The sequence below is a fragment of the Somniosus microcephalus genome, chromosome 9 (assembly GCF_052327205.1).
Source record: "Somniosus microcephalus isolate GS21.2 chromosome 9, FLI_Smic_1.0, whole genome shotgun sequence".
Taxonomy (NCBI): domain Eukaryota; kingdom Metazoa; phylum Chordata; class Chondrichthyes; order Squaliformes; family Somniosidae; genus Somniosus; species Somniosus microcephalus.
Genome location: NC_140995.1, coordinates 201,098,597 through 201,118,282, shown reverse-complemented (window position 1 = coordinate 201,118,282; position 19,686 = coordinate 201,098,597). Strand labels below are relative to the sequence as shown.

At 42.5% G+C, this 19,686-nt stretch overlaps 1 protein-coding gene across 3 annotated transcripts in view; it reads left to right on the top strand.

Moving 5' to 3' along the window:
• pdss2 (prenyl (decaprenyl) diphosphate synthase, subunit 2) overlaps positions 1-19,686 on the top strand; it is a 284,488-nt gene that overhangs the window by 211,726 nt on the left and 53,076 nt on the right. For all 3 annotated transcript variants that reach the window (XM_085997754.1, XM_085997756.1, XM_085997753.1), the window contains 2 exons: positions 4,334-4,408; positions 16,743-16,913. In XM_085997754.1, the coding sequence (XP_085853880.1) occupies positions 4,334-4,408; positions 16,743-16,913 (246 nt within the window). The remainder of the gene's footprint in view (positions 1-4,333; positions 4,409-16,742; positions 16,914-19,686) is intronic.

Below are 19,686 nucleotides of genomic sequence, written 5' to 3'. Positions count from 1 at the left end.
GCAGATGGACTGAGTCAGAGGCAGAAGTGTGAGATATTAGAGGTGGAAGTTGGTGGTGAGAAGTCGAAGAGGGGTAAAGTGTGACATTCACAGATGATGTCATTGTGACTTTGGTTAGGGCATTTCAGTGCTGTGCCAGGGACATTAATCTGGTTGGAGAGATTCTTATGAGGAGTTTCAGGAAAGTTGTGCACGGATTTGGGAGGTGACAACATGTTCAGGAACTTTGATGAGCAAAGGTAGGTTGCAGATGGGACAGTAGTTCACTAGGACAGAAGGCTCCCGTAAGGGTTTTTTGATGAGGGGTGATGAACAAATGTGGTTTTAAAAGGGAGGGGAGACAATACCTTTAGCAGAGGGAACCATTTACAATGTCAGCTAGCATGGGTCCAAGAAGGGAAGTTTCATGGGAATGGGGATCAAGGGAACAGGAAGTGAGTCTCGGACAAGATGAGCTCGGAGAGGGCATGAGAGGAGATAGGAGAAAGTATAGACTAGAGAAAGGCGTGAGTTCAGGGCTAAGGCAGTGGGGGCTACCTAAAGGGGAAGTTTGGCTTGGTGGGCAAGTGGAAGGTGGAGAAGTAGCAGAGAAAACTGAATGGATTGTCTCAATCTTAGTGACGAAGAAATCAACAAGCACCTGGCACTTGTTTAGGACCAAATCAAAATATGACCCGTCAGTGCTGCGTCATGACTTGTGTGTTGATAAATGCCAATCTACATCTGCATGTCAAGCACTGAATAAAGGTGCCGACATAAAGTTTATTGTGCCTCTGTTTGATAATATGGATTTGTTCCTTTTATGGAGTGATTTGAGGTTAAGCATTGCCGATTACCTTTGAATGTATGACATGGCACTGCGTATAAATGGGATAGGGCAATTGCTGATATTACTTCACAAATGTTTAGGAGCTGGTGTATTAGAATAAGTTGATGCCATCCATCAGAAATTCCATGATTACTCACATTCTGGTGCAAGCTCAAGTAGTCTGTGCAACAATCGCCTTCTACCACTTAAATTGCCATCTTTGTCGATTTTATCTTGACCACTTGACTGATTAAATCCACAAATCAATTCCTCCAGATAACTTGTATTGGTTTCATCACCTCATTTGACCTCTACACTTTCTGGTTCAAGCAGTCCGAGGGATTTTCTTTTGTGCAGATCTTTTTTTCTATTGTACGATGTTTCTGCTGAAGTGTTCACTGGAAGAAAGTTCCCTTAAGCCTTACATGCCTCGATAATGGGGGTTGTCCAAACTATGGTCCAGTTCTGGCACTATCCCACAAGATCAAGCTATCTGCACTTGGACTTCTACTGCTGACCTCTTCCCACCCTCTCAATGACGTTGATGGTCCTTCCACCCTCAACATTCTCACCGGCTTGCTCCAGCCCCCCCCCCCCCCCAGCCAAGTGGTGCTGCTGTTATACTGTAGGCAAAAGTTATTGTGCTATTAGGAATTCCTACCCACAGTGCGCAGTTCAATTGCTTGAAGCAGCTGCAGGAGATAGGAAGCACAGTGTGAGGAGATGCACATAGCCACACTGAGGGGAGGGGGTGTGCCAACCTGAAACTGGAGAGGAAGGGAGGGGGGACAACAGTTGCTCTCCTCTCATGTTGAGTGAATACTGGGGTGTCTTCCTGAAGATGGAGGAAAATTCAGAGTGGAAAGTCATTCCTGGTGCTCCCTACTGCCTCCTGGTGGCTAGGTTATTGCAATGTTCTGGGACCAGGACACTCATTACCCTCCTGGCAGCACAGCTTCAAAGCCAGTTGAATTGAAAATGAGTGATGCTTTTATGTAATTTTTTTTGTTGAATAATTTTTTGAGTTCTTTGATCCTTTGCTTTGGATGCAACAATTCATAAGAGTGCATTTTCAGTATCATCAATGTGAAGTTGTGGAAAATATTGGTTCTCTGTTAAATGCAAAGGAAACTCATTTCTCTGAGGATTGCTCATATAAGTGCTGACACCTGCGATCGTTCCTTCAAAATAAGACCTATGTTAGTGATCCTAAACTATTCCATTAAGTGTTAGGGAAATATTGCCAGTACTAACGTTTGGGTTGTGAACTTTGAAATGTAACACTTGGAGTCTTCATATTCTGTAGTGTTTCAAGCAAGTTTTGTTCAGAATTGCGTAATATTATTTCCTGAAATAACATTAGCAATAAAATGCAATATTGGACAGAGCTTTGCACTGTGGCAAAAATCCTTTTAGTTACTTGTGTATTAGGCAGGGGTGATAGATGTGAATGTGTGCTTTATTGTCTACAGTATTTGGGGAATAATATTAACTGTGTTCCTAATTATTCAATAATTCCATTTTTGCTAAGTCACTGAGTAATTTTACCAAATTCTGACAATTGCAAAGTAAATGATAACATCTGTAATTTTACTTCTGTCATCTTGCTTTTGTTTAATTTTATTCCCTTGTTCTTTGCTTTAAAAAAAATTTGGCTCTCCTAATGCTGGTCAGGATCAGTGCTGAAAGAGAACAAAGTCTCTGCTTGCATTGTACGGTGTCTAGTGTTACAGCGAAGGCAGAAAATAGCTAGTTATCCACAGCTCAATTCATTGTTAGGAGTTCATGCTATCACTTTGACATTTAGAACAGGACTTGGTGTCTTCGTGAATTCCTCTTCGTATTACCAGTGGCTGTTGATCAGCCAGTCTCTAGGCACAGACCGTTTCACAAACCATAACATTTTTGTGAGTGATTGATTTGTATTATGTGTCTCAGCCATCAGAAGAATCTTGGGATGTAGCTTGTATGAACTGTAATACAATCCTTTACTGGGAGTTTGGTTACAGTTCTTCATAGACCTGTTGGCGATACTCAATCCGTTCGGATTTGGGAATGGGGCTTATCTGATACTTTCCAAAAAAACCTTCATTTTCTCTATTCCCATGTTAAATAACACAACACATCTGGTAACACTGTAGGAGCATTGTCCTTGGGTTACTGCAGCAGCTCATGTTGCTACAATATTTCCTCAAGGATCCAGTTACTCAAAGGGCAACATGACTGATTAAGAACCATGTTTACTCTGGACTCCAAACTTAAACCTTCTGGATTCAAGGGAGAAAAAGAGTTTTTTTTAAATATAAAGTAACAGTACAGAGTTGCTGAGAATGGTATTGGTTGACGTGGATTTGTTGCATAATTAATATTTCTGCTTTTAATTATAACACTTTCTGTTTTGCACTGTACTGTAATGCTTGTTTTATTGAACGGAGCATGTTGCCGGTAGACGAGATGTATCTTGATTTGTAGAAATACAGTAGAACCTTGTTTATATGCAATAGGTCAAGAGAGCAAAAGTTGCATAGAAACCACTTGCATATACCGTGACGCAAATGCCTATACCAGCGCAGACTAGAGCAGTAACAAATCGCTCTTGGTAAAGATCGCTTTTCCAATGAAAACCCAATATAACTGCATCATATGGTGAAGTTGTGATCAAAAGCAACATGTAAGTGACCTTAATTAGTTCAGTATTCCAATTGAATCCGGATTGATGTGCACAAAATTAAACTGCTTAAAATCTGTGATACTAACAAAGGTGGTTGAGTCCAATTTTTAACAGATTTGTATAATTGACAGTATTTCCTTAAGCTAAATAGTATTGAATGCTGATCAATGCAGTCAAAACTTAAGAAGGTCACTTTAGCTAAGATCATTTAACACTTTGTACTTTCCACTTTACTACAGTTCAATTTTATCCCCACCCTATGTGAAACAGTAGGGAAGGGATAAAAATGATCATATCGCACATGATTCTAGATTGTAATTTCATTCTGGTTATGTTACTGGACTAGTGATCTGGGGACATGAGTTGAAATCCCACCACGGTAGCTGGGGATTTTGAATTCAGTTAATTTTTCTATAAATATATTCAAGAAGGAGTTAGATATATTTCTTAAGGCTAAATGGACCAAGGGATATGGGGAGAAAGCAGGGACAGGGTACTGAGTTTGGATGATCAGCCATGATCTCATTGAATGGCGGAGCAGGCTCGAGGGGCCAAATGGCCTACTCCTGCTCCTATCTTCTATGTTTCGATGTCTATGTTTCATTCTGCCACAATGTGCTCTTATCTGGTTTTCATTGAAGAAGAAATTATTAATCTTTCAAACAATGTGACTTAGGAGACTTGGCTGCTAGGCTTTTGAATGGAAATAAAGTAAGAACTGATTGCTGCTGGAACTGCTGTTAGTACAGTAGAATCTGATTGTCATGTACAAATGGGTGAGACTATATAGAATTTCAGTTGGCGAGAGAGGCTGGCCTCACAATCCTGAATGACGTCTTTATTTCTTTCTGCAGGTTGTGGAGCTTGTATCAAGTGCAATTGGAGACTTGGTTCAAGGCGTATATTACGAAAACTCTAGAACTGATGAGGTAATATAATCATTTTATTGTGTTTCCTTTGTAAAACCATGAACTATTTGAGGAACGCTATGTATATATAGGGTGTTAAAAATACATCCCCACATTCCTCATGATCGATGAGTAAAAGGTCAGTAAACAATAAAGGAAAATATATTAATTGCTCCTGTTTGAGAAGACGGCCACCTTAGCTCAAAATTAGTTAAAAATCTGGTAACATCAATTTTAATAGACCTAGCAATGAGGATATCACTATTCTGGGGTGGGGTGGGGAGTGGGGGAGAAAACACTACAGAGAGTGGAAATCTGAAGTCAAAAACAGAAAATGCTGGAAATATTTCATTTCTGAATGGTTGCCCTGTCCTTATAACTTAGAACTATGATGAGGGGGAAAGAAGTAGGTTAGAACACTAACTTTTTGATCTTTAGGACCTGGGTTCCGATCCAGACTGGATTGATGGGAAAAGAACCACAGCTCAGATTACAGAGGATGGCTGGCGTGAGTGAAGATGCTGCCACACTGATGCAGTAGGGAGTGCTGTTCTGAGGTTGACCTTAAGTAGTGGCACTTTTACTCTCCAGCTGTGCTGTGTCTGACCTTGGAGCGCTTATTGCTGACACTGGGTGACAAAGGTGGGCAAGTTTTCCCTTTCCTCCACACTGATGACTCTCCCCTTTCTCCAGGATATCACTGCTGGGGCTTTAGTCAACAACTCCATCCTCGTTGTGTCATGCAACTGCCAGGGTGGTAGAAGTCAAACTCGATGGACCTTGGTCTTTTTCTCATCTAGCAATTCCTACGTTCTTATGGTTAAACAGTTGGGGGGGGGGGGAAGAAGTGTGGAAGAACATCATAAATGCATATAAAAGTCATGTATTTGCAATTTATTGCAACCACAGAAATTCTCCCTCCCACCCCCCCCAAACAGTGTCGGTATCAAGTACTCCCAAACCCAGTACAGTAGAGCAACCCACTGAGTAAACTTGCCTCTACTCTGTCCTAGAAATATGCCAAAGCCTCAAGAGGGCCATGCCTTACTGTACTGGTGGGAAATGTTTCCACACGTGTTAACTTCATGACCTCGCTAAATAGAATGAATGATTTGTGCCAAATTAAGTTCAGTTTTATGCCGTAGCCCAGCACCCACTAAAACTGGGATCAGATTGCCCGAACTCGTGTAACATTAGAACACTTACAGCCAACTGCCAGAGAAGGTTTTCATTGAATTAGTCTGGTATGGATTCAAACCCAGGTATGAGAGATGGAATTAAATAATTTGCTTACCCAATGTGCAACCCTCAGTTTCTATTTCACATCAGTGTGCCAGTTGGGTATTTAATTTATAATCCACAGATGACTCCAATAAAACATAAACAGCTTGTAGAAAGACAAAAATGAAAGATTGAATAGTGCTGATGTAGTTGTAAACAAATACACACAAGTTCATCAGGAAGTGAGTATATCATTTAATTGTAGTGTAATTAGTGGTATTGATTTAATTTAAATTAATTAAAGGGTAAGTCATGGCAGGACAGCTCGGCCCCATGGCATGCTCCTCCTGCGCTATGTTGGAAATCAGGGACACTTCCTGTGTCCCTGATGACCATGTGTGCGGGAAGTGTATCCAGCTGCAGCTACTGACAGACCGCATTGCGGCGCTGGAGCTACGAATGGATACATACTGGAGCATTCGCGATGCTGAGGACATCGTGGATAGCATGTTTAGGGAGTTGGTCACACCGCAGGTAAAGGCTGCACAGGCAGGAAGGGAATGGGTGACCACCAGGCAGAGTAGTAGGCGCAGGTAGGAAGTGCAGGGGTCCCCTGTGGCCATCCCCCTCTCAAACAGATATACCACTTTGGATATTGTTGAGGGAGATGGCTTATCGGGGGACGGCAGCAGCCGCCAACTTCCTGGCACCATGGGTGGTTCTGCTGCACAGGACGGGAGGAAAAAGACTGGGAGAGCTATAGTGATAGGGGATACTATTGTAAGGGGAATAGATAGGCGTTTCTGCGGCCGCAAACGAGACTCCAGGATGGTATGTTGTCTCCCTGGTGCAAGGGTCAAGGATGTCTCGGGGCAGGGCATTCTGGAGGGGGAGGGTGAACAACCAGTTGTCGTGGTGCATATAGGTACCAACGATATAGGTAAAAAATGGGATGAGGTCCTAAAAGCTGAATATAGGGAGTTAGGAGGTAAATTTAAAAATAGGACCTCAAAGGTAGTAATCTCAGGATTGCTACCAGTGCCACATGCTAGTCAGAGTAGAAATAGAAGGATATTTCAGATGAATATGTGGCTAGAGGAATGGTGCAAGGGGGAGGGATTCAAATTCCTGGGACATTGGAACCGGTTCTGGGGGAGGTGGGACCAGTACAAACTGGACGGTTTACACCTGGGCGGGACTGGGACCGATGTCCTAGGGGGAGTGTTTGCTAGTGCTGTTGGGGAGGGTTTAAACTAAAATGGCAGGGGGTTGGAAAACTGTGCAGGGAGACAGAGGAAAGGGAAGCAAGGATAGAAACAAAAGACAGGAAGGAGAAAAGCAAAAGTGGAAGGCAACAAAATCAAGGGTGTAAATCAAACAGGGCTACAGTAAATAATAAATCTAAAAGGATTAAGAGTGTTAAAAAAACAAGCCTGAAGGCTTTGTGTCTTAATGCGAGGAGCATTCATAATAAGGTGGATGAATTAGCTGCGCAAATAGATGTAAACGGATATGATGTAATTGGAATTACGGAGACATGGCTCCATGGTGACCAAGGCTGGGAATTCAACATCCAGGGGTATTCAATATTCAGGAAGGACAGGCAATAAGGAAAAGGAGGTGGGGTAGCATTGCTGGTTAAAGAGGAGATTAACACAATAGTAAGGAAGGATATTAGCTCTGATGATGTGGAATCTGTATGGGTAGAGCTGAGAAATACCATGGGGCAGAAAACGTTAGTGGGAGTTGTATACAGACCCCCAAACAGTAATGCTGAGGTTGGGATGACATTAAATGGGAAATCAGAGATGTGTGCAATAAGGGCACAGCAGTTATCATGGGTGACTTTAATCTACATATAGATTGGGCTAACCAAATTAGTAACAATACTGTGGAGGAGGAATTCCTAGAGTGTATACGGGATGGTTTCCTGGACCAATATGTCGAGGAACCAACTAGAGATCAGGCCATCTTAGAGTGGGTATTATGTAATGAGAAAGGATTAATTAGCATTGTTGTTGTGCGAGGCCCCTTGGGGAGGAGCGATCATAATATGATAGAATTCTTCATTAAGATGGAGAGTGAAGTAGTTGACTCAGAGACTAGGGTCCTGAATTTAAATAAAGGAAACTACGATGGTATAAGGCGCGAGTTGGCTAGGATGGATTGGGGAACGTTACTTAAAGGGTTGACGGTGGATAGGCAATGGCAAACATTTAAAGATCGCATGGATGAACTACAGAATTTGTTCATCCCTGTTTGGCATAAAAATAAAACAAAAAAGGTGACTCAACTGTGGCTAACAAGGGAAATTAAGGATAGCATAAGATCTAAGGAGAGGACATATAAATTGGCTAGAAAAAGCAGCAAAACTGAGGATTGGGAGCAGTTTAGGATTGAGCAAAAGGAGGACAAAGGTACTAATTAAGAGGGGGAAAATAGAATATGAGAGTAAGCTTGCAGGCAACATAAAAACTGACTGTAAAAGCTTCTATAGATATGTGAAGAGAAAAAGATTGGTGAAGTCAAGCGTAGGTCCCTTGCAGTCAGAATCAGGGGATTTATAATGGGGAACAAAGAAATGGCTGACCAATTAAATACATACTTTGGTTCTGTCTTCACAAAGGAGGATACAAATAACCTTCCAGAGATTTCGGGGAACATAGGGTCTAATGAGAGGGAGGAATTGAATGAAATCAGTATTTGTAGGGAAATGATGTTAGGGAAATTGATGGGATTGAAGGCCGATAAATCCCCAGGGCTTGATAATCTACATCCTAGGGTACTGAAGGAAGTGGCCCTAGAAATAGTAGATGCATTGCTGGTCATCTTCCAAAATTCTATAGAATCTGGAACAGTACCCATGGATTGGAGGGTAGCTAATGTAACCCCCACTATTTGAAAAAGCTGGTAGAGAGAAAACGGGGAATTACAGACCGTTAAGCCTGACATCGGTAGTGGGGAAAATGCTAGAGTCCATTATAAAAGATGTAATAGCAGAGCACTTGGAAAACAGTGACAGGATCGGACAAAGTCAACATGGATTTACAAAAGGTAAATCATGCTTGACTAATCTACTGGAATTTTTTGAGCATGTAACTGGTAGATTAGATAAGGGAGAACCAGTGGATGTGGTGTATTTGAACTTTCAGAAGGCTTTCGATAAGGTCCCGCATAAGAGATTGGCGTGCAAAGTTAAAGCACATGGGATTGGGGGTAAGGTACTGACTTTGATAGAGAACTGGTTGGCAGACAGGAAGCAAAGAGTTGAAATAAACAGGTCTTTTTCCGAGTGGCAGGCAGTGACTAGTGGTGTACCACAGGGATCGGTGCCAGAACCCCAGCTATTCACAATATATGAGGCAACTAGATGTAATATCTCCAAGTTTGCTGACAACACAAAGCTGGGTGGGCATGTGTGCTGGGAGGAGGATGTGGAGAAACTCCAGTATGATTTGAACAGGTTGGGTGATTGGGCAGATGCAGTATAATGTGGATAAATGCGAGGTTATCCACTTTGGTGGCAAAAACAGGAAGACAGATTATTATCTGAACGGCAATAGATTGGGAGAAGGGGAAGTGCAACGAGACCTGGGTGTCCTTGTGCACCAGTCGCTGAAGGTAAGCATGCAGGTGCAACAGGCAGTTAAGAAGGCAAATGGTATGTTGGCCTTCATAGCGAGAGGATTCGAGTACAGGAGGAAGGATGTCTTGCTGCAGTTGTACAGGGCCTTGGTGAGACCACACCTTGAGTATTGTGTGCAATTTTGGTCGCCTTATCTGAGGAAGGATGTTCTTGCCATGGAGGGAGTGCAGCGAAGATTCACCAGACTGATACCTGGGATGGCAGGAATGACGTATGAAGAGAGATTGAGTCGATTAGGCTTATATTCGCTAGAGTTTAGAAGAATGAGAGGGGATCTCATTGAAACTTATAAAATTCTAACAGGACTAGACAGACTAGATGCAGGAAGGCTGTTCCCGATGGCGGGGGAGTCCAGAACCAGGGGTCACAGTCTAATGATAAGGGGTAAGCCATTTAGGACTGAGATGAGGAATTTCTTCACATAGAAAGTGGTGAACCTGTGGAATTCTGTACCACAGAAGGCAGTTGAGGCCAAATCATTAAATATATTCAAGAAGGAGTTAGATATATTTCTTAAGGCTAAAGGGATCAAGGGATATGGGGAGAAAGCAGGGACAGGGTACTGAATTTGGATGATCAGCCATGATCTCATTAAATGGCGGAACAGGCTCAAGGGGCTGATTGGCCGACTCCTGCTCCTATCTTCCATGTTTCTGTGTTTCTTTGTAAGTGCATCTTGCAGATTTGTGCATAAAGGTTTGTGTTCTTTTAATTTTGTTATTAAGAAACCACAAAATAATCAAAAAATGAGAGATCTCTCCACAAGGAAAGCAAAAGTTATGCATGCATAACCTGATACAGTTGCATATTATTTAGACTTTGGTTGTGCTAAGAAAGGGAAAAACTTTCTTGTGTTTTTAAAGTGACTGCAGTGGAAGGCTAATGGAATGATGGCCTTTACCTCAAAGAGTTTGGAATTCAAAAGTGATGGAGTAATATTTCAGTTGTACAGAGCCTTGGCCAGACCCCATCTGGAGTATTGCATTCAGTTTTGGGCACCATACCTTAGGAAAGATACATTGGCCTTGGAAGGAGTACAGCGCAGATTCACCAGAATGATGCCAAGGCTTAAAGGGTTAAATCATGAAGACCGGTTGTATAAACTTGGCTTGTATTTCCTTGAGTTTAGAAAGAAAGACTTGAAAGAAAGACTTGGATTTATATAGCGCCTTTCACGACCACCAGACATCTCAAAGCACTTCACAACCAATGAAGTACTTTTGGAGTGTAATCACTGTTGTAATGTGGGAAACACAGCAGCCAATTTGCGCACAGCAAGCTCCCACAAACAGCAATGTGATCATGACCAGATAATCTGTTTTTGTTATGTTGGTTGAGGGATAAATATTGACCAGGACACTGGGGATAACTCCTCTGCTCTACTTCGAAATAGTGCCATGGGATCTTTTACGTCCACTTGAGAGAGCAGACAGGACCTTGGTTTAACGTCTCATCCAAAAGACTCCCTCAGCACTGCACTGGAGTGTCAGCCTAGATTTTTGTGCTCAAGTCTCTGGAGTGGGGCTTGAACCCACAACCTTCTGACTCAGAGGTGAGAATGCTACCCACTGAGCCACAGCTGACACCATAGGTTGCGGGGTAATCTAATCGAGGTATTTAAAGTGATTAAGAGATTCGATAGAGCAGATACAAAGAAACTATTTCCTCTGGTGAAGGAATCCAGAACAAAAGGGCATACAGGAAACTTTGTGATATCCGGCACCAACGGGACCAAGCTGTTGCCGTCCCATCAAAACTGCCAGACAAACCAGCGCTAATGTTAAAACATACGGAAGCTTTTGAGCTCCGTATCTAGCAACAAACCCTGTTGCTTAGCAACAGCTTCTAAACAGTCGGCCGTAGCTTGCAAGCGTCTCTGTAGCTAAGCAACAGCTTTAGCTAGACCTTGCAGAGCCTGACTGGTGGAAAAAAAAGCAACGAAAAGAAAAAAAACTTACTGAACCGACTCCTGAATTTTGCCGGTGGCTCGAGCATTCCGGACAGTTAACCTCCGGATAAACCAAAGTTTCCTGTATAATCTTAAAATTAGAGTTAGGCTATTTAGAAGTAAAATCAGGAATCACTTTTTCATGCAAAGTGTAGTGGTAATCTGCAGCTCGCTCCCCCAAAAGTCTGTGGATCCTGGATTAATTGAAATGTTCAGGACTGAGAGTGATAAATCTTTGTTAGGTAAGAACATAGGATATACGGCACAGAAACAGGCCATTCAGCCCAACCAATTCATGCCAGCGTTTATGCTCCACTCGAGCCTCCTCCCATCTTTCTTCATCCAACTCTATTAGCATAACCCTCCATTCCCTTCTCCCTCATATGCTTGTCTAGCCTCCCCTTAAATGCATCTATACTATTCGCTTCAATCCCTCCCTGGGTAGCGAGTTCCACATTGTCACCACCCTCTGGGTAAAGAAGTTTCTTCTGAATTCCCTATTGGATTTCTTGGTGACTATCTTATATTGACGGCCTCCAGTTTCACTGTTCCCCACAAGTGGAAACACACTCTCTGTGTCTACTCTATCAAAACCTTTCATAATTTTAAAGACCTCTATAGGGTCACTCCTCAGCCTTTTCTTTTCAAGAGAAAGGAGACCCAGCCTTTTCATTCTTTCCTGATAGTTATAACCTCGCATTTCTGGTAACATTTTTGTAAATCTTTTTGCACCCTCTCCAGTGCCTCTATATTTATTTTATAATATGGTGACCAGAATTGTACACAGTACTCCAAGTGTATGGAGCAAAGGCGGGTAAATAGAGTTGAGGTACAGATCAGACATGATCTAACTGAATGGTGGAACAGGCTCAAGGGGCTAAATGGCCTACTCCTGCTCTTTTGTTTCTCAGGCCCCTTCAGAGCCTCGGTCCCATGTGTGACTGACCCCGCCTATATAAGTCATGGCCATGGATCCATAATTCTTATGATTTCAGTCATATTTCTGAATGGAGTCCAACTTGTGGAATACTGTATGCTGTTCAAACTATTTTCTTTTCCAGGGGCTGAACTGTACCTGCCCATTCTTTGCAGCATCTATTTCCCTTAATGTGTTTGGCTTGGGATCAACATGAAAACAAAGGTTGAATTTGCTTACAGCCCAACATTGGTGAAAATTGAGTTGCCCATTTGCAAATAAACTGCGGGCAGTTAGTTAAACCGAGTCTAATTCCCTTAGTGTAAATAAATACATAGTTAACATCTGGCTGCCTGACTGGAATTTCCTTATTTAGTTAGGTTGAGAAGCGAAGGTGATCACATAGATTGCCAATTAGTTTTAATAGTGTTTTTAAATATTATTTCTATTCTGCACACACAGGGCTGAAAATACACTGTATTGGGTCAAAGTTGGCTGACAAATGCCAATATTGAGATGCAGTTTTTAGATTTGAATCCCCAATGAGCAGCAATGCTTAAATATTCATCAGACTGAACCTGGGGATGCTTGATTTGGATCCTGCAGCCACTCCAGTGCACTTTTTCCTTTCCACGGTGATGTGCTGAAAGTTCTCCCTCGTGCATGCTGCAGCTGGCAGCGTCCCTGTTCATACCACACTCCAGGCTCACCGTTCCCCTTCCAGCGCATTCCATCCTTGCAATAACGCAGTCCTCTGGACCCGAGCATTTGCCATAAGAACATAAGAATTAGGAGCAGGAGTAGGCCATACGGCCCCTTGAGCCTGCTCCGCCATCAATAAGATCATGGCTGATCATCGACCTCAACTCCACTTTCCCGCCCGACCTCCATATCCCTTGATTCCCCATGAGTCCAAAAATCTATCTATCTCAGCCTTGAATATACTCAAAGACTCAACATTCACAACCCTCTGGGGCAGAGAATTCCAAAGATTCACAACCTTCTGAGTGAAGAAATTCCTCCTCATCTCAGTCTTAAATGGCCGACCCCTTATCAGGAGACAATGTCCCCTAGTTCTAGACACTCCAGCCAGGGGAAACAACCTCTCAGCATCTGCCCTGTCAACCCTGTTTCTTGAGCTTGTACGTTCAGGAGGATGAAAATCCCCCACACAAACTACAATTGCTGTCCTGGTGTAGTGATGCTTTTGTAATGCAACCTGGACTCCGAACTATCTGCTAATATAAGTGGAGCAAAATCGCTCGGCTCACCTTTCTTCCAGATTTCCTCACAACTAAAGAAATGGAATTCTGATCTGGGCATAAATGCATCTGGTTTAAAAAAAAAAAAAAAAAAATTGAAGTATTCCAATTAGAAGGGGACTCACAATCTGACAATTTATTATAATCAGTATCTTGGGGAACATTACATTGGACCAGAATTTGCGGTGGGTAATACCGGCGAACTAACAGCGTTTGCCGTTTTTACACCTTTGAAACTGACCACAACTTCAGGATGTAGCGCACGTGCATCTAAATGCGGAAGTTCTGAAGTTGCGGTCAGTCATTCACTACCCCGACACTGGCTGTGAAATCAGTGAAACTGACGAAAACGTGGACTTTTCTGCGGTAATATGGCTGTTAAATACCCCATTAAATGTTAAGCCTTGTTGGATCAGGTGTAACTGGGGTTTTAACAACCCCTGCCTTAGCTCATTTGCTGCTGAAATCCTCATCTATGCCTTTGTTACCTCTAGACTTGACTATTCCAACCCACTCTTGGTTGGCCTCCCATATTCTACCCTGCGTAAACTTGAGGTCATCCAAAACTCGGCTGCCCGTGTCCTAACTCGCACTAAGTCTTGTTCACCCATCACCCCTGTGCTCACTGACCTACATTGGCTCCCGGTTAAGCAACGCCTCGATTTCAAACTTCTCATCCCTGTTTTCAAATCCCTCCATGGCCTCGCCCCTTCCTATCTCTGTAGAGAGCGTTGATGGTATTGCTCGAAGGCTTTGAGATGTTTACTGTACGTAGTCCAGGTTTCAGCTCCATATAAAAGGGTGGGAAGGATGATGGCTTTGTATACAAAAATTTTAGTTTGGACTTGGAGGTCATGATTTTCAAAGACTCTCCTCCTCAGTTTAGAAAAGGCTGCACTTGCACAACTCAGGCGGTGATGGATTTCAGATTCAATGTCTGCTTTGGAGGATAAATGGCTACCAAGATATGGAAAGGTGTTGACATTTTCAAGGGTGTTATTATCAATCTTTATAGAGGGAGGAATTGCATGCTGATTAGGTAATGGCTGGTGGAGCAGCTGGGAGGACAAGTGTACCAACTGGAGTATACTTGAAGAGGCCAATATCTACAACATCACTACGCTCATCATGCAGCATCAACTCCGATGGATTGGACATGTCATTCGCATGTCAGACTCACGTCTCCCAAAACAGGTTCTGTACTCCCAGTTGAAGGAAGGGCAGAGGTCTTCTGGTGGTCAAAAGAAGCGTTACAAAGATAACATCAAAGTAATCCTTAAAAAGTTCCATATTGATATTAATAACTGGGAGGAAATCGCACTGGACAGAGACAATTGGAGAAAATGCATCCACAACGGTGCCGCACTACATGAAAAGAATCTCCAGCGTGCCGCTGAGGATAAACGCCAGCGCCGTAAGGAGAGACAATAACTTAAGAAGACCCATACTCCAGTCACTACCAATAGTCTTACATGCCCACACTGTAGTAGAGTCTGTGGATCTCGGATTGGCCTCCACAGCCACCTGAAGACCCACAAGTAGATGACTGATGAAGGACATACCATACTCGAATTCGAGTGGTCGCCGATGACTATCTCTGTAATCTCCTTCAGCCCTGAGATATCTGCGCTCCTCTAATTCTGCCCTCTTGAGTATCCCTGATTATAATTGCTCAGCCATCAGTGGCCGTGCCTTCAGCTGCCTAGGTCCTAAGCTCTAGAACTCCCTGCCTAAACCCCTCTGCCTCTATCTCTCTCTCCTCCTTTAAGATGCTCATTAAAACCTACCTCTTTGACCAGACTTTTGGTCATCTGCCCTAATTTCTTATGTGGCTCAGTGACAATTTTTTGTCTTATAATACTCCTGTGAAGCGCCTTAGGACATTTTACTATGTTAAAGGCGCTATATAAATACAAGTTGTTGTTGATGTTGTATTGGCTGCTAAACAAATGTTATGGCCTTGCAAAACTAATTTTAATTTTGTGGGGTGTCAAATTTCTCCATTATGATGAAAATTACAATTTTTAATAAACTTAAAATTTTTTTTTTTTAAGTTTGTTCATGATTCTTTCAGGTTCTACCTTATCCCATGTAAGAGCCCCAATCTTTGTTTCGCTCGCTGTAACATTTTTAAAAAGTTGGGATAAAAGCAGGTTCTCATTTCCCGCTTCCCTGCCTGAGAATTCTGCAATGTGATTGGCTACTTAGACTTAGTCACAGTAGATCGCGTTAGGGAATCCCCACTATACTGCGCTGTAATCAATTACGTGTCGGGAAAAGGCAAACTTCTCGCCACAGAGATTGCAAGGTCTCTGTGGGCAGCTTCCTTCGGGGCCACCTTTGCTTTGCCGTTGACCCCAAATTTCGGGCCTACATATTTTCAGCCAGTACTTCATTGCTACAAACATCCTGCTAAGCTCACGAGAGCAGCATTGTGGTGAGGCTGGGAATATGCTGCCGGGATCACTGCAGTTTATAGTTTGATGATAGGTCCCCTTGCATTTACTCTACCACTCCATAATGTAAGCAAAATACAGACCAATAAAGTGGCACAGTTTCAGGAATTCAATATCTCCCTAGCTTCCTTGCTCTTCAGACAAATTAGGTTTCTTTCTAGAATATGAGATCCACTAGAACAAATAGTCTGTGTGTTTATAATATTATGTGGAATTTTATAGGAATATAGGAACAGAAGTAGGCCATTGAGCCCCTCGAGCCTGTTCTGCCATTTAATGAGATCATGGCTGATCTTGTGACCTAACTCCATATACCCGCCCATGGCCCATATCCCTTAATACTCAGTATTAAGAGAAATGGAATACCTTAGATAGTCACACAAATGTAACTAAATTCTGTTTTTCCCAGTCGCCACTTAAAGATCTTATAGTGGGTAGCTATTAATTACCCAGTTTTTATGGCTTGTAATTTGTTTTTTAAACCTCAAGTAAATGAACCATCCAGTGAGATCAGGAGCAAGGGGTTAGTGATTATCTCTTAAATGAAATATAATTTCCTATACATGATTCAGCCCGACAGCAGTAGCTGAAGTTTCCAGCGTATGAAAGCTATGGGATGATGAAGAACTGCCATGTTGGGCTTTTCTTTGCAATTGGAATGGTTCAGAAATGAGGCCATTGGCCAACATTGAGAACTTTGATTTTTAAATCATAACTAAATGCCATCCTTTACTCAGAGGATTTATTTAGTCACATGTTTGACTCTTAAGATTTGCTTTAATGCTAGTAGATTACTTACCACGGGGTCATTAAACCCTGTACTGCTCCAGAATGTACAGCTATATCTGTAGGCTCACTTATTACTCACCATCTCATGGAACTTATAATTGATGTGTTTACTCTTAGGAGAAGGTCACTGATGACATCCTGATGACTAACTGGGAAGAGCGGATTTTTCTGTCTCATGGTGCTTTGCTGGCGAAGAGTTGTCAAGGTGCAATGCAACTGGCAAAACATGATGCTGAAGTGCAAGAGATGGCATTTCAGTATGGGAAACACATGTCTCTAGCACACAAGGTAAGCAACTTCCCACAGTATAAAGAAAGTAGATGGACCGCTCCAATCATGAATAAGGATAGAAATTTGCCAGAGTAGTGATTTTTTGGGATACTACAGACTGTAAACTAGTTGTCCCAAATGCTTGCATCTATGATGGAAGTCTGCAAATCTGAATGGTCTTTTCAGTACAGAGTTAGTTCATTTTAATAGTGACGTCTTCAAGCTGAAGCATAACTGCATCATCAGTCATCATCATGGATGTAGAAATTCCCCCTAATGTTCAGCAACTCTCCCAAACAGAAACTGAGACAGCCAATAACACTTGTAGAGGAAATTGTATTCAAAGATTAGTTACAGTACCAGATTGACACCAAAAACACAATCAGACAAAGTCTCTCTCTAAGTGTATCTGGGACCACAGTTAATTATTATTTACCCCTCCCCTCACTCCACTCCATCTACCTTGCCCTCGGGAATGAAAAGGGAAATGATTGCGTTAATTCCCTGTTCGCTGTTAATGCCTTTCTATGCAAAATGTATCATCTCATCATTAGGGCAGTTCCTTTTGTATTAAAAAAAACCCAAAAGCAACCAATTAATTTTATTTTGGCTATATCTGCTATTGTGGTTTTCAATGTTCGCTCACTAGTGTTCAGTTTAACTTGTAGAGTTTTCTGATTATTGTAATTGATTGGCTTAAGGAAAGTTGTTCTTGAGCGGTATTGCCACAGGCATGTTTTCCCATTCCCTTCCTTGGGAAATTTGGCGAGGCTTGGGGAAATTTGGTCTCCAGAGGAAGCAGGAGTTCCAGACACAGTCAATACAGGTACAGTACTGTGATTTAGATTTGAGTCTCTTAGCTGAGAGCCTGGTGATTGTAGCTGATGAGATTAACCTAAAATAATTTGCATCAAAGCATTGTGTAGATCATGATCAAAAATTGGGTTTCTCCCTTGATATTTGAGGATAGATTTTGCCAGATTAGTTTTAAGTATTGCTTCAATAATCTGAGAGCTCAGTGACAGATTTAGAGTTAGTTCAGTTTTAGGTTTGTTTTGTCATTCTGTTGCTCCGTCTCAAATGCAGGATAATTTTGCTGTAATTTAAGATGGCTGACTTTGCCAGTTGCTTTTTAGTGTCAGTCTGTTACTATAACCAGCCTTTGAGGGAATTGTGCCAAATTTAATGAGTAGCCAGACAATTTCTCCTATTACCTGAAGTGCTTCTCTAATTTGTTCCTTATCTAGACAAAATCCTGGCTAAACTTTTCATGAATACAAATAAATATGGGCCCGGATATTCTGCTGTGTACCCACCCGTAGGGACATCGGAAATGACAGTTTCAGGCATGCACAGCGCATGCACTGAAAACCTGCATTTCCGATCTGACAGATCCTCCGGCTGCCCTGGAGAAGGGCCTCTGCGGGTGGATAGTTCCGTTTTTTGGAGACCGTCCGCCCGCAGAAAAGGATAAGAGTTGAAAAAAGTAAAAAAAAAAAAAAATTCGCAAGTCATTTAAAAATACGTTTTTAAAAAAAGGTAAGTTTATTTTTAGCCCCGTAAGATACTAACATTTTTGTTTAAAATACTTAATTTATTGTAATTTCAAGTCATTTTAAAAATGTGATTTAAAAAAAAAAAATGAATTTAAAATTTTATTATGTATTTTCATTGATCTCCATTCATATATTTGACAGGTCTTCCTGTCAAATGTATGAAGGGAGATTCCTTCTGTGATTGGCTCCCCATGGCCCACGTGATCCCAGGGATGCTGCGAACTACATGCGCCCCTGGGATACGTGGGCCCTGCGCACCGGCAGTTTGGCGAGGCCCAGGAGCGGAAGCGTGTGCGTCTCTGGAGCCCCCAGGTAGGGGCGCAGATTTTTCCAGATTGTGCGATCGGAAAATACGGGCCATGGTTAATTTCTAACTAATTATGTGCCCTGCACTTGGCTGTTTGTCATATCGTGCCAGATTAACCGTTCAATCCATCAAATTGTTATCAACATAATTTATTCCGGCACATAGATTGCATTCCCACACAACTTCTTTACCCAGAGAGTGGTGAGAATGTGGAACTCGCTGCCACAGGGAGTGGTTGAAGTGAATAGTATAGATGCACTTAAGGGGTGGTTAGATAAGCAAATGAGGGAGAAGCGAATAGAGGGTTATGCTGATAGATTTAGATAAGGAAAGATGAGAGGAGGCTCGAGTGAAGCATAAACGCTGGCATGGACTGGTTGGGCTGAATGGCCTGTTTCTGTGCTGTATATCCTATGTAATAGTTAGTCATAGAGTTATACAGGGCAGAAAGAGGCCCCTCGGCCCATCATGTCCGCACCGGCCATCAAGCCCTGTCTATTCTAATCTCATTTTCCAGCACTTGGTCCGTAGCCTTGTATGCTATGGCGTTTCAAGTGCTCATCTAAATGCTTCTTGAATGTTGTGAGGGCTCCTGCCTCTACCACCCTTTCAGGCAGTGAGTTCCAGATTCCAACCACCCTCTGGGTGAAAAAGTTTTTCCTCAAATCCCCTCTAAACCTCCTGCCCCTTACCTTGAAACTATGCCCCCTGGTTATTGACCCCTCTCCAAACCATCGTTAACACCTTCACCGAAGCGTACGAGAGCATGGGCTTTACACTAACATCCGTAAGACAAAGGTCCTCTACCAACCTGCCCCCGCCACATAGTACTGCCCCCCGATTATCAAAATTCATGACAAGGCCTTGGACAACGTGGACCACTTTCCATACCTCGGGAGCCTACTGTCAACAAGGACAGATGTCGATG